Below are 14,690 nucleotides of genomic sequence, written 5' to 3' on the forward strand. Positions count from 1 at the left end.
ATTATTAAACAAGATACTCTGATGAAGCAGTTTTCAGGTGACCTTAAACAGTAGTAAATTGAGATCTCTGTAATGGAATTTAACTGAGATTAAAGGAAGTTCATACTACATTTCCATATGTACTATGAATTAAGTTTAACTCGGAAACAAATAAGTCAAATTAAGATTGTGGGTTGCCAATATTAGCCTAAGAAATCAGATTTTATCAAAAAGTACATGATGGACCATTTAAAAGGAAAGTAACTGGTCTACTCAAATAATTAAGTTAATATAGAATTGCATCATTTTGAATTAGAGATCTTAGATATAATTTAATCCAATAGGGTCGTTTTTATAAGAGAGAAAATGATATCTAGATAAATTAAGGGATTTGCTCAGATACTCAGGTACTTGATAGAACTATGTCATTTTGCCAATACTAATTAGCTAAGTCAGACTTATTATACATGCAGACATGGAGTAATATAAATGTCATAAGAAGTGTAACTCATTCCATGCTGAGATTTCTCACTAGCAGTACAGTTTTGTTGTTAAGTTATTTCAACTGTGACCAACTTCTAGTGACCCTATTTGGGATTTTTTTTGGCAAAAATATTGAAATGGTTTGTCATTTTCTTTTCCAGCTGATTTTACAGGCACACAGAGTTAAGTGACTTGTCCAAAGTCATAAAATAGTAACTCAGGTTTTCCTGAATCCAGGTCCGACCTAGCTGTCTAGCAGATAAATAGATACTCATAAAAAGCCCTACCTCAATATTTTATTATAAGAGTGATCTTGTTTTCACAATAGCTATAGAAGAAAGTATAAGTATATTTTGTGAAGATGGGAAAACTTCAAGATTCTGTTGATGGATACTGTTTCCTGAGGATCAAGCCTGTGTCAGGGTAGGGAAATATAGGTTAGCCAACAGGTGATGAATTGTTAAGTTTTGGTGACTGATAACAAATGAAAATACACGAACATTTAAAAATTGTGTTCAGCTCCATTTCATTTTGTAGTGAAGAGAGAAGAATTCCAGGAAAAGATGTGTATGTTTGTGTGTGGGGGGTAGAGGTGGGGATTAGGGAAAAAAATCACATAATTCTAAGATTGTTTATATAACTTAATTAAATTGTTACTATTTCTAAAGTGCAATTTTTGTATAATAGTGTGTTGTTATGTTTGGGGAAGCACTGAAAAACATCTGTATTGATATTTGTTTAAAAATTAAAACTTAAGAAATAAAGATGTAGCTGAATGGACGAATTATTTATTTGTTTTGCTTGGAGAAGTGAAATTTTTGGAGGATCTTCCAAATGAATTTCACAATGTATCCTGTAGAGGGCAGGAACTCTGAAAAAGTGTACTTACGACTCAGTATGATGATGTAATCTTACAACAAGATATTAACTCAGTGGCATTGATGAGATAATGGTTCCCTGTGATATGATTGGCTTATACTCAGTATGATGAATTGATGTAATAGAGTTTATAAGAGATCAGAGTCAGACCGAAGTCAGAGACCGAGATGTGCAGACTGCAAACTGGATGACTGGAAGAGACAAGAGATTGTAAACTGGCTGATTGACTGAGACTGCTGGTGCAGACTGGGAGACTGAAGGAGACAATAGACTTTGGACTTCATTCCTGACTATTCTCCTGGTGATTATTCTGCTGAGACAATGGCCCAGTTCCGAAGACCTCCAGAAAGCTAGCCAGAACATTACAGTATCCAAAGCAACAAGAGATATAATTTCATATCATATATTATCCTAGGTGGTAATGTTCATGATAAGCATTAATTAAATACACTATCATGAAGATAACCTGGCTTATGCACCAACATTTGTTGCAGAGAATGGAATAGGTAAATTTTGTCAGGAGATCACAGCTGCCAAGATGGCTCTCTGAATGAGAGACCTATTACCTATTTCTCTAATATAGAGTGATAACCTGAGAAAGAAAGCCCAGGATGGTCACCTTGGAAGCCCTGTAGAGCAGTAACACAGCCAAGTAGAATATCTTGGTCTTACAGCCATAGACTTTAAACTGCAGTGCTCTGATTCCTGAGACTCTGAGGCCCCTAACATTCTGTTCTGAGACAGTAGAAAGTATCTTGAATGTCCATTTCTCTGCATCTTCAAGATCCATTTATGGAGTCTACCCTGAAAGGTAGAGGTTAGCATAAGAATTCAAGAGACATATAGTAAGAAAAAGTGCTTTTTCTCCTGTCTATCTAAAAATATAGAATGTATTGCAGCTTGTTACTGGCACAAAGCTTCTGTTTTGGAACCTGAGATAGAGAAAGAATTAGATCATAAAGCAATATTAAAAACTGCACTAAACCCAGAGATCCTCCAAATGGAGAAAATGTAATGATAGCATGCAGAATCTCAAAGGAAAAATGGATTTTCCACAAGGATTTACATGGATTCCTGGAAGAAATGAAGCAAGGAATAAAAAAAAAGAAAAGAAAAGTTCTTGAGAATAAAGAGAATAGGAAGCTGAGAAAGCTTAGAAGAGAAAATTGTACATCTCATTCAACAATTGAAAACTAATCAAACAGGAAAAACTTCATGAGACAAAAAGAATAAGAAAACAAAAAAAATGGAAAAAAATTAAAAATTAAGATATATGATATTATAAGCAACTAATCTAGAAAACATCAAGTGGTGCTAATTTAAGGATTACTTAATTCAGAGAGGATGAAGCTGAGATGGCAGAGTAAGACAAGAACTTGCCTGACCACACCCAAATTCACCCCCAAATGAATTCTGGAATAGTAAAACTAACAAAAGGCAAGGCTGAATCAGTTTTCCATCCCAAGAGAATTTAGAATGTCAGCAAAATAATCAGTTTGTCCTATGGGATAAAAGGAGAGCAAAGTCTTGTGCAGATGGCATCCAGGTAAGCCAGCAGCAGGCAGTGTCCCAGCAAGGTCGCAGTGAGGTCCTCAGGCTTGGGACAGGCCAACACAGAAGCTCTGTGCCTTTGGTGCAGGCCAACAGTGAAGTCGTATGCCCTGCTGCAAGAAGCTTGGGACAGTGGTCCACCCACTGCAGGCACAGAACCCAATTTTAATAAAAAGTTAAAATTTACAATTTACAGGCTGGGAAAAGACTGAGGAAATTAAAAAAAAAAAAAAACCTGACCATTAAAATTTATTGTAATGATAGGGTGTACATCAAAACACAAATTCAGAGGACAACAGTGTTAAAATGTCTACATAAAAAGCCTCAAAGAAAATATGTTTCTAGATTTGTCTTGGCAGGTAAAATAAAATATATATATATCGAATATTATTCCAACTTTAAATTTTTTTATTATTTTAAATGGAATTTCTCTTTCCACTCTTGTTGGATTTTGTTGTTAATATATAGCAACATATATGTATAATAAGCTTTTGGATTTCTTAATAAATGCAACTAATTTTTTCAAAATGTGTAAAGGGCAGAACTCTGGAGAAGCATACTTGAAACAAGGTATTAACTCAGTGGAACTGATAATACAGTGGTTGTCTAGTTTAGCATCATGATTAATAGTTCTCTAGTTCAGTATGATTGATTTAATCTTACAACAAGGTGTTAACTCAGTGGAATTAAGATAATCATTCTCTAGTTTACATGTTCTTAGTACTTAATATAGTTCTACAAGATTGACACCTATGATGATGTACTTACAATAGAGTATATAAGAGCCAACAAGGATTGGAAGAGAGACATTCGATCTCCCACCATCTTGGTGACTGGGCTGTTCTCCTTCATTTCTTCACTGAAACCAAGGCCCATTGAAGGCCTCCAGAAAGCTAGCTGAGCTTCAGGGGAAGGAGACAGACTGTGAAATAGACAATAAAGACTTTGGGACTTTATCCCTGACTATTCTCGTGGTGATTATTCTGCTAAAAACAAGGCTGGTCCCAAGAGCTCCAGAAAGCTAACCAGAACATTACAAAAAGGAGCTTAAAAATCATATAAGAAAAGTAGAAGAAAAAGTGGGGAAAAAATGAGTCATGCAAGAGACTATAAAAAAGGAGTCAACAACTTGGGGAAAGAAAACAACTGTTTAAAAAGTAGATCTGGCCAAAGAAAAAGGAAATACAAAAATCCCCAGAAGATTGAGTCACTGCTAGAGAACAGTTTATCTAAAATAATTCCTGAGACTTTTAGTGTACTCCAAGCTCCATATAAGTCAAGAGCATGCATGATATGGTAGAAAGAAAAGTTACTATAATCTCAGGATGCATAAAGAGAAGCACAGTGTCCAGGTTGGGAAGTTTGTTAGGTAGTTAGATAGTTTTACTATACTTTGTTCAAACCACATATTATGTTCAACTCTAGACCTCATGTTTTAATAAAAAACTTTGATAAAGTAGAGAATGGCCAAAGGAAGCTGGTTTAAAAAAAAAGTCCCGAAGATCATACCAATATGAAAATCCATTAAAGAAATTAGGGATGTTTAGTTTGTAGAAGCAAACAATTAGGAGGACATTGTTTTTATCTTCAAGTAGTTGAAAGTGTATTGTAGGGACAAGGGATTAGAATTGTTATGCTTGGCACCAAAGGTTACTGGGAATATTGATGGAAAAATTTCAAAGAGGAAAATTTAGGCTTGAAATGAGGAAAACAATTTCACAAAACAGCTATCCACTGAAATCTTCCTCAGTGGAAGTCTTAAATTATAAAAATCTTCACGATCACTAGGATTGTTGTGAGCTCAAATGAGAAAATATTTGTAAAACACTCAGCACAATACCTGGTATAGTGGTATATAGTAAGTCCTGTATAAATTCTAGGAATGGTGACAAGAAGGAAGAGGAGAAAGAAAGGAGAACAACAAGAAGAAGAACAAGAAGATGATGAAAATGACGGGCAGGAAAAAAGGAGGAGGAAGATGAAGGAGGATAAGGAAAAGGAGAAGGAGAAGCTGTTCTGAAAATTCTTTCTAGCTCGATACCTATGAATACATGGCTATGAGTTTTTGCAATATTTTGTTATTTTTAGCTGTATTCACAAACTCATGGAAGGAAAACCAATAAGGAAAGGTACATTTTTGTTTTAATGTCTCTTCATATATATATATCTGTTTAATCAAGTGTTTTTTAAACCACTTTAAAGACATGTTTGAAGTAGTTTTCTACAGAATTTCAAAGAAATGGAATAGGAATAAACTTTAAAGATCAACTAATCCAGCCCCCAAAACACAGAGTTGTTTCTTATGATATGGGCAATTCATAGTCTTCTGTAGTTCTCTTCAGGTCTTTTTTTTCAGGTTACTTTATAAGGTCTTTTGAAAACAAAGAGAACATAAGATCCATTATAATAAAAAGGAAGATGTGACATATAGTAGAAAGAACACTGAAATATAGACATATCCTTGCTTTTTAATTATTAATTGTATAAAGAGACAACTCACTTAAGTTCTCTTAACAACAGATTGTTGTATCTGTACAACAATATAATATTAAGGATCAAATGAGATATTGAAAATAAGGACTTTAATTACTGCAAGGTCTTATATAAATATTAACTATTGTTATCATGCATTTAAATTACCAGTTTTAACATATATTAAACAAAGAATTACACTATAGAAGAAGAAAATAAACTCTTACCATAATATGTAAGATACTCTGCTGTATGTAGAAAGGTCAATGAAACTAGAACATTGAAAATCCAGTTTATTCCAGATGAACATGCATTTCCTGTACTTCTTGCCCAAAGTGGATAGATTTCAGAATTCACTGTCCAAGGCATTGGTCCCATTCCTCAGAAATGCAAAATAGAAACTTTAATAAATTAGAAACAAAAAACTTGATAAGTAATAACATCCAAAACTTTCGTTTTTCCTTTCCTCAACTAAGCTCTTGCAAAAATGAAATATTTATTTACCAGGTGCGAAGAAAACCAGATATAAAATAAGGCCCAAAAGTGCAGTCCAGGAATATGGAGTTGGACAGAAATTGTAAGCCCAAAATAAGTCTTCTGCTTTGAATTTGGTTTCATTAGTACATCTGAAAAAAAAAGTAAAAATAAATTATTCAGCATTTTAGGTCATTATTGAAGAATTTCAATGTAGATAAATTAATCAATTAATCAAGCATTTATAGCAGTATATGGTTGTGAGAGTTGTATTATAAGGAAAACTGAGCATCATAGAATTGATGCTTTTGAATTATAGTGCTGGAGAAGACATTTGAGAATCTGTGGATAGCTAGGAGGTCAAATTTGTCAATACTTAAAGAAAGTCATTCATACTATTCACTGGAAGGCCAAATACTGAAACAAAGGAGATGAACAGATAGCTTCATGGAAACAATGAACATGAACTTGGATAGACTTCAAGATATAGTGGATAGAAGGACCTGCTGTGTTATGATCCATGAGGTAATGAAAAATTGGACATGAGTGAATGACTCAACAATAGCAGTTGTTCTGGTCATTTAATTAAGTGATGGTCATTTAATTTTAAGTATACAAAAATACAAAACAAGATACATCCTTCCCTCAAGAAGTTTACATTCTATTGGGAGAAAATTAAATAAACAGACAAATAAATACAAAGTAAGAAAATACTACAAAGTTGGAAAATTAATAAAGGTTTCATGAAGAAGATAGTATTTAAATTGATCTTTGGAGTATGCTGGGGAAACTAAGAGGTAGTGGTGAAAAAAGAATTGCATTCCAGGCATAGGGAGTAGGATGTATATGACCTAGTCTGAGACCATGGTAGTCACTGGAGAACTTTGAGAAGGCAAATGACATGATCAGATCTATGATTAAGAATATCAGCTGGTTGTATGAATTAGAGAAAAGAGGCAAATTAAAGCAAGGGCACCAATTAGGAGGTGGCTATTTTAATCAGGTAAAAGATTATAAAGGCCTGAATTAAAATTTTGGTCATGTCAGTGGACAGAAGGGGATAGATATGAAGGATTTTGTGGAGATAGTATCTACAAAATTTCAAAAATAGTTGGGGATGGAGACTGAGGACCTAAGAAAAATCCCTAGGTTGTGATTCGAATCAGAATAAATTAAGAGTTGGAAGGGACTTGATGTCCCAATTGGTCCAACTTCTACCCAAAATAAATTCTACTATAATATGTACAAAGAGTGCTCTTCAAAAAGCTTCAAGTTTTTCCTTGAAGATCTGCAAGAAAGGATAATTTTTAAAAGTAAAATAGAATTTTAATTCACTAAAGAAACTTATAACATTACAATATTTGAGTATAAAAATTTTAAATTCCGAGTTAAAAATTCCTCTATCAAATGTAAAATCTTTATTTAAAATTCATAACCTAGTTCTTTCTCTGCATCTTTCCAGATTTCTCATATCTCACACCTCTTTCCTCACAATTTTTGAGAACTAGTAACAATGGCCTCTGTGCTGTTTCTGTAATAAGATACTATCTCCTGACTCTAGGAATTTTCACTGATTGTGTCTCATTCCTAGAATGCTCACTCTCACATCTTCACTTCCAGACTTCCTTGGCTTCAAGTATCAGCTAAAATCCCACTTTCTACAAGAAGTCTTTCCCAATCCCCATTAATTCTATTGTTTCCAATTTATCCTGTATATAGCTCATTTGCATTATTGTTACTTGCATGCTCTCTCCTCCATTTGACTGGAAGCTCTTTTTGAAACCAGAAACTAGCTTTTTTGGTCGTTCTTTGTATTCCCCAGCTCTTAGTATAAGCCTGTATTAGGACAACAAATATTGAGTGACTTACTGACTGTTGTTCCCTTCTATCTTTTTTCCCCTTTTCTCTATTGAAATGTATCTCTTCATCCAAAGGTGCCCCCTCCCCTTTCTCTCTGAGTAAGATTATATTTGATTATGCTAGTTAAATTAATCTTGATTGTAAATCTATATAGGCTTTTACTTTTGGGAATATCTTATTTTCAAGCTCTTTCTGCTCCATAACGTGGTGGCTGGTAAATCATGAATCTTCCATACTTTAACTCTTTCTGGTTGTTTATAGTGATTTTTACTTTGTCATATGTCTCTTAGAGATCTGAGCAGTTTTCTGTCAAGCTTTTTTTGAAATATCATTTCTAGGATCTTTTTTGATCATGCTTTTCAAATATTCTAGTGATTCATAAATTATCTTTCTTTGATTTGTTAGGTCTAATGGACAGTATTAGACTTGGAGTCAGAAAGATGTGAGTTCAAATTCTTGATCAGATATTTACTTGCTGGGCTACTTTGGGTAAGTGTTTGTTCACCTTTGTTCACCTCATCTTAGAAACAGGGATAAGAATAGCATCCATTTCCTAGGGTAATTGTTGAGGATAAAATAAGAATCACACTGACAATGGCAGCAGCAGTGGCATATGGAGAACTCTTCCTTTCCCTGACTCACAACTTGGCTTACTAATCAAATCCAACAGATAAAGGGTAGCCCCAAGATAGATACAGGAAGCATGGTGCAGAAGGCTTCTCCCCACCCCCGCCCAAAAAATCCCTCCTTCAAACAAGTTGAAAAAGACCAAATACTGATGGCTAAATCCAAGAAAACAGTTAATGTGTCATTTTTTCCAGCCCAGGTAAGAATGGGGAAGCAAAAAGACATATTTCAGACTTTGAGGACCTGGCCTGGCTGACAGCATGCATAGGAAGCTTTCCAGGGACTCGGCAGAGGCTTAGTGTATGAGAGAATAGAACCCCGCAGATAACTGATTATGGTACATTCAATTGGCTAGAAGAGTATATTTTTGGCTTGGGAATCAACAAATTGCTTGAAGTTCAGATTATTTTATAAATTCCATTCACAATTTGTTTTTTTTTTTTTATTTTTTAAAAATACCTTTTTAGAGAAAGAAACTCATGAAAACTGGAACCTTTACCCTGGACTAAAACTTTCTTTAGCTAATTTGATTATCCTGCAACAGGGCAAATTTGAGGGTTTTTTTTTTCCCAACGTCTGAAAAAAAAGTGGGAAGGGAAAGTAGAAATAAAGAAAATGTATATATTGGGATGACATAGGGATTGGCAAAAAGGAATCAATGCTACCCATTTTTCCCCCTAAAAAAAATGCCTCTGATAGGCAAAAGAAAAGCAAAAGGTCTTTTCCTTAAAAGATCTTGCATTCTAATGCCGGAGTCAACATAGTTGGAATAAATAGAATAGATGGAAAACAAATCTTAGAAAGAAAATTCCTCTTTTAGATGGGGTTTTTAAAAGGAAACTAAGATCAAAAGGTTGGGGAAAACATTTCAGGCATATAGAATAATAGCTCCTGAAAGATTTAGAAGGAGAGATGGATTCTTATATAGGAGGAACAGTAGGTAGATTAGTATGGATGAACAACAGATTCATGGAAGGAACAAGAATGGAAAGTACAAAGTAGAAATGGAAGAGAAGAATGGAAAGACAAGAAGAGGCTAGATTGTGAAGTGCTTCAAATGGTAAAAAGTGGACTTTATTATAATGATTATGAAGTTAATGGGTAGACTGGGGTTTTTATGAGGAAAGCATAACATTGACACATTTTAAGACAATACTTTGGCACCTGACTGAAGGCTGGATTAAAAAGACTTGAAGGTAGACTAATTAGATGGTTATTAAACTAGTCCAAGCATAATAGGATTTGGACCTAGGTTAGGGTGGTGGCCACATAAGTGAAGGGAAGGGTGGAGACAGTATTATAAGGAAAGAAATTCTAAGATTTTGCAAGTGATTGGATATATGGCATGAGAGAGAAGAGACAAGGTAACAGTTACTGGAAGGACAATAATACCAACAATAATAACAGGGAAATTCAGTACAGTGGAAGGTCTTGGGAGAAAAAATGAATTCTGTTTTGGAGAAACAGAACTGATGACTTTGAGATGCCATGGTACATCCATTTAGAAATAGAATAACAGGTAATGGTGGACTAGAACTCGGAAGTGAGAATGTAAATGGTTAAGTAGATCTGGGAATCATTTACAAAGAGATGACAAATGAACTCATGGAAGATGAGGAGAAAACCAAGTGAGATAGTATAGGGAGAAAAATTCAGATGATCCAGGACAGAGACTTGAAGGATAGCCACAGTAGGAATGATGTGGATAAAGACGAAGCAAAAGAGAAAGGAGTGATCAGAAAAATAGAAGAACCAAAACAGATCAGGATCATGAAAATCCAGCTGGGAGAGAGTATCCTAGAGGAAGTGGTCAACAATGCCAAATGCTACTAAGAATTTAAAAAGAGTGAAGACAGAGAAAAGATTATTAGATTTGTAACTGGAGTGAGAGCAATTTTAGTTGAATGACTAAATCAGAAAGCAAATAGCAAAGGGTTTAGAAAACGGGGAGGAGAGGAAATAGAAACATCAAGTATATAAAATTTTTTCAAGGTGTTTGCTGAGGGGAGAGAAGAAATATAAGTCAAAAGCTAATATTTTTGATAGGATCTGGTGAATTTTAATTTAAAGACATGGGAGACTTAAGTATATGCAGCAAGGCAGAAGCCAATAAAAAGAGAGAAATTATAGATTAGAATAGAGAATGGGGTTAATGTTATAAGCAATCTGTTAGAAAAGATGGAAAGGAATGGGATCAAGGATATATGAACAGGAATTAGTTTGGCAAACAAAAGGGCCAACTTATCTTCAGAGACTGGAGGAAGATGTTAGAAGGATGTGAGATAAGGAAAAAGAAAGAAGAGGTAGCTTTTGGCAAATGGTCTCCATTTTGTGAGGAGGGGTTGAAGGATTTTATTGTTCATTCCTGACTCTTAGTGGCCCCATTTGAGGCTTTCTTGGCAAAAAATATTAGAGTAGGTTGCCCATATCTAACATATATAGGACTGCTTGCCATCTAGGGGAGGGGATGGAGGGAAGGAGGGGAAAAATCGAAACAGAAGCGAGTGCAAGGGATAATGTAGTAAAAAATTACCCTGGCATGGATTCTGTCAATATAAAGTTATTATTAAATAAAATAAAAATTAAAAAAAAGAGTAGGTTGCCATTTTCTACTCCAGCTCATTTTATAGTTGAGACAAATAGGATTAAGTGACTTGCTCAGAGTCACATAACTAGAAATTGAGGCTGAATTTCAACTTTGTGACTCCAGACAAAGTGCCCTATCCACCATGCCTCCTAGCCAATATAGGGAAATGTATTTTACCTTATATATGAGATGAGGTATTCAGGAGAGAGGGAATGGGAATCAAGGGCTGAATAAAATCTATGTGGAACTGCAACTGGTGAGGGAGATAGGGAATCAAATAGAGAGAATAATAATGAAGAGTATATATCAATAAGAGTAACAAAATAGGTTTTCCAAGGTTCTTCAGCAGCATACATGCAGAAAACCAGCACTAGCACCAAAATTTCAGTCATTTTCTCCTTCAATATTACAGCCATGGGGACTAGTGTCTGGTGCAGCAACAAGTCCACCCTCTACTGCAACTTGGTGATAACCAGCTTTTAGTGATTAAATTTTTTTCAATGCAAGTTAAACCAGACAGCCAGTAGAGTACAGGACATTTTCCAGTTTCTGCCTTTAAAAGTAAGTAGATTCTGAATTTCATTTTGCATTTTAGTTCCACACTGTCATGTTCACATACTTCCTGAAACATACTTGTTTCTGGAAATCTGTTTCGAGCCCATAATTTCTATGTTATTCAGTTGCTCATGACTTCCTACTCTAACACAAGGTGACTGATAGAAGGTGTACAATTCTAGGTTGGTGTAGGAAGCCACGAGATGTCAGAGGGTGGGGAGAGTCATCATATCTAACTTCTAAAATTCTATACAGACCTTTAACGTTTCTTTTAAAAAAATGTATCTAGAGAAAAAAGCAAATGAAGGTGGCCTAGCTGCACTAGATCTAAAACTATATTATAAAGCAGTGGTCATCTAAACCATTTGGTACTGGCTAAGAAATAAGAGTAGTTAATCAGTGGAATAGGTTAGGTTCACAGGACAAAATAGTCAATGACTATAGTAATCTAGTGTTTGACAAACCCAAAGATCCCAACTTTTGGGATAAGAACTCAGTATTTGACAAAAATTGCTGGGAAAATTGGAAATTAGTATGGCAGAAACTAGGCATTGATCCATTGAATATCCATTGAAATGAATTCTTGATCTAGACCTAAAGAATGGTATTATTAACAAATTAGAATATAGGATAGTTTACTTCTCAGACCTGTGGAGGAGGAAGGAATTTGTGACCAAAGAACTAGAGATCATTATTGATCACAAAATAGAAAACTTTGATTATATTAAGTTAAAAAGTTTTGGGGGCAGCTAGGTGGAGCAGTGGATAGAGCACTAGCTGTGAAGTCAGAAGGACCTGAGTTCAAATGTGATCTCAGACACTTAACACTTCCCAGCTGTGTTTCTCTGGGCAAGTCATTTAACCCCAATTGCCTCAGAAAAAAAGAAAAGAAAGGAAAAGAAAAGAAGGGAAAAGAAAGAAAGAAAAAAAGAAAAGAAAGAGAGAGAAAAAGAAAAGAGAAAGAAAGAAAGAAAGAAAGAAAGAAAGAAAGAAAGAAAGAAAGAAAGAGGAAAAATTTGTATTTATTCATTGAAAAACATACCTTTGAATAGAATGAATTTTCCCTGCTTTATTTATTTGAATCAATTCTGCTTGTGATGTTGCCTCATCTGAGATCATGAGTGTGACTTCTGCCTTTTTTTTTGTTCAACTGATGCATAATAGCTTCAGCTCTTTGCTTCAAGTTGTGACTTCATTTTTAAAATGTGTTTTATATAAACAATATAAACAATGGTTTTTGCTTTTTAATTCATTGTTATTCTTGTTCATTTTATAGATGTGTTCATATTATTTAACTTCAAATTGATGATCATTAATTATGCATCCTATTTATTTATGTTCCTCTCTTCTCCCCTGTGTTCCATTTTTATGAAGAAGTGGTAAGAAAAAGATGTTCAGTATAACTGCTCTATGCTTACTGCAATCTGCTTCTACTCCCCTGCCCTGATTTTTTCCCCCATTCAAAAAGCTGTAATGAATTTTTATTCTTTCTTTTTTATCTCTTTAAACCCTTCTTTACAAATCACTCTTCAAAGTTTGTTTGTTTTGCTTATAACTATTTCCTTATCTACTATTCCTTTTATTTCCCCATTCCCTCATCTCTCCTGATTGAGTTTAATATTTTTCTACACCAAATGTTAGTGTTCTGCTCATCCCTGAATACTTGAGATATGAGGTTCAAGTTCTACGCAGCCCTGCACCTTAATGAAATTATAGTTCAGAGAGGACCTTTGTTTGTTTCTGTCCATATTAAAATGTCCATTTTATCTTTATATTATGCCCATTCCTTAACTGCAATAATCTTTTAATGTTTCTCTTGATCCTAGCAATTGTATTTCAAAGTTTCTACTCAGAACTGACCTTTTCATTAGCAATATTTGGAAGTTTTCTATTTTGTAAATAAACATCCTCAACATGATTTTATTTAGTTTTACTGGTTAAGTCAAAACATCAGCTTTTTAACATGTTTTTTGCTCATCTATAATGAATGCTGTGAAATCTTATATGATCCTGACAGTGGCTGCTGAGTATTTATGGATAGAAAGTACTATCGAAAAACTAAATTTGGTGTTTTATTTCATCAAATGTCAACTTAAGGCATATTATAGAGTCTGTGAGATACTAAAATTTTGTGGTAGGATGTCTGATCATAATCTTTCTATTTGTTTAAATATTTTTTCTTTGACCTGAAGGCTCTTGATTTTGCCTGTTCTATTTCTAGTGTGACATTAAGACATCTAATTTATTTTGAGGTTTATTTAACAAGTTGACCCTTGGATTCTTTTTGTTTTTATCACCTATTTCTAATAGATCTTGGTAGAGTTCAATCATAATTTATTTACATGATATCCAAACTATTTTCTTGATCATGGCTTTGAGATACTTCCAATGATGCTTAAATCATTGTTCTTGTATTTCTGGTCAGATCTTAATTATGAGAAATCTTATTTTTTCCATTTTTTCAGTCCTTTGACTTTGTTTTAATATTTCTTAATTCATGGAAAACTTAATTTGGGGGAATCCATATTAATTTAAGGGAAGCCTGTTTCTTGAGTAACATTTTATCCCTCTGCTGTTAATAACCATATGTTTTATCATATATAAAATCTATTAATTTTTATTTTTCTTCCAGACTTTCCTTCTTTTTCTAATTCTTTCCTCTAGTACTTTCATTTCATTTATAATACCATTTAATTTTTTTTCAAATTTAATTCATTTCTTCCAGTAACTCTACTTGATCTTTCAATCAAATTTTCTTCTTGGTTTGTTTCTTGGCTGTCCCATGTTCTTTTCTATTAGTGTCTTTTTTCAATTATACATTCTTCTAGTTTTACTTCCTGAATCGAGACTTTGTTTTTGGTCATGATATATGCACTTTTGGAGGTTATATTATTGTTTTGTATAGATCTGCTCTTAGGATCTTTTCACTGGAGAAGGAATATCAGAGATGTCTCACATCTGGAGCTACAAATTTCCATTGTGTCCTAAGTAGTTTGAAGAGCCACTAGATGGCCCAGTGGATGGAATGCCAGGCCAAGACTTCTCTTATTGAGTTTAAATCTGGTCTTAATTACTAGCTATAAGAACTTTTAACTCTGTTTACCTGAGTTTTCTAATCTAAAAAATGAGCTAGAGAAGAAAATTGCAAATCACTCTAGTATCCTTGCTCCAGATGGGATCATGAAAAGTCAGACTGACTGAAAAATGATTGAATAACAACAAA

The 14,690-nt window shown here is 34.1% G+C and overlaps 1 protein-coding gene across 1 annotated transcript in view; it reads right to left on the minus strand.

Moving 5' to 3' along the window:
• Positions 1–14,690, minus strand: part of SLC2A13 (solute carrier family 2 member 13) — a 141,902-nt gene that overhangs the window by 6,493 nt on the left and 120,719 nt on the right. Inside the window, exons 8-9 of the mRNA XM_052000189.1 lie at positions 5,869–5,990; positions 5,592–5,744 (exon numbers count right to left, since the gene is read on the minus strand). Coding sequence (XP_051856149.1) covers positions 5,592–5,744; positions 5,869–5,990 — 275 coding nt within the window. The remainder of the gene's footprint in view (positions 1–5,591; positions 5,745–5,868; positions 5,991–14,690) is intronic.

The sequence above is a fragment of the Antechinus flavipes genome, chromosome 5 (assembly GCF_016432865.1).
Source record: "Antechinus flavipes isolate AdamAnt ecotype Samford, QLD, Australia chromosome 5, AdamAnt_v2, whole genome shotgun sequence".
NCBI lineage: Eukaryota > Metazoa > Chordata > Mammalia > Dasyuromorphia > Dasyuridae > Antechinus > Antechinus flavipes.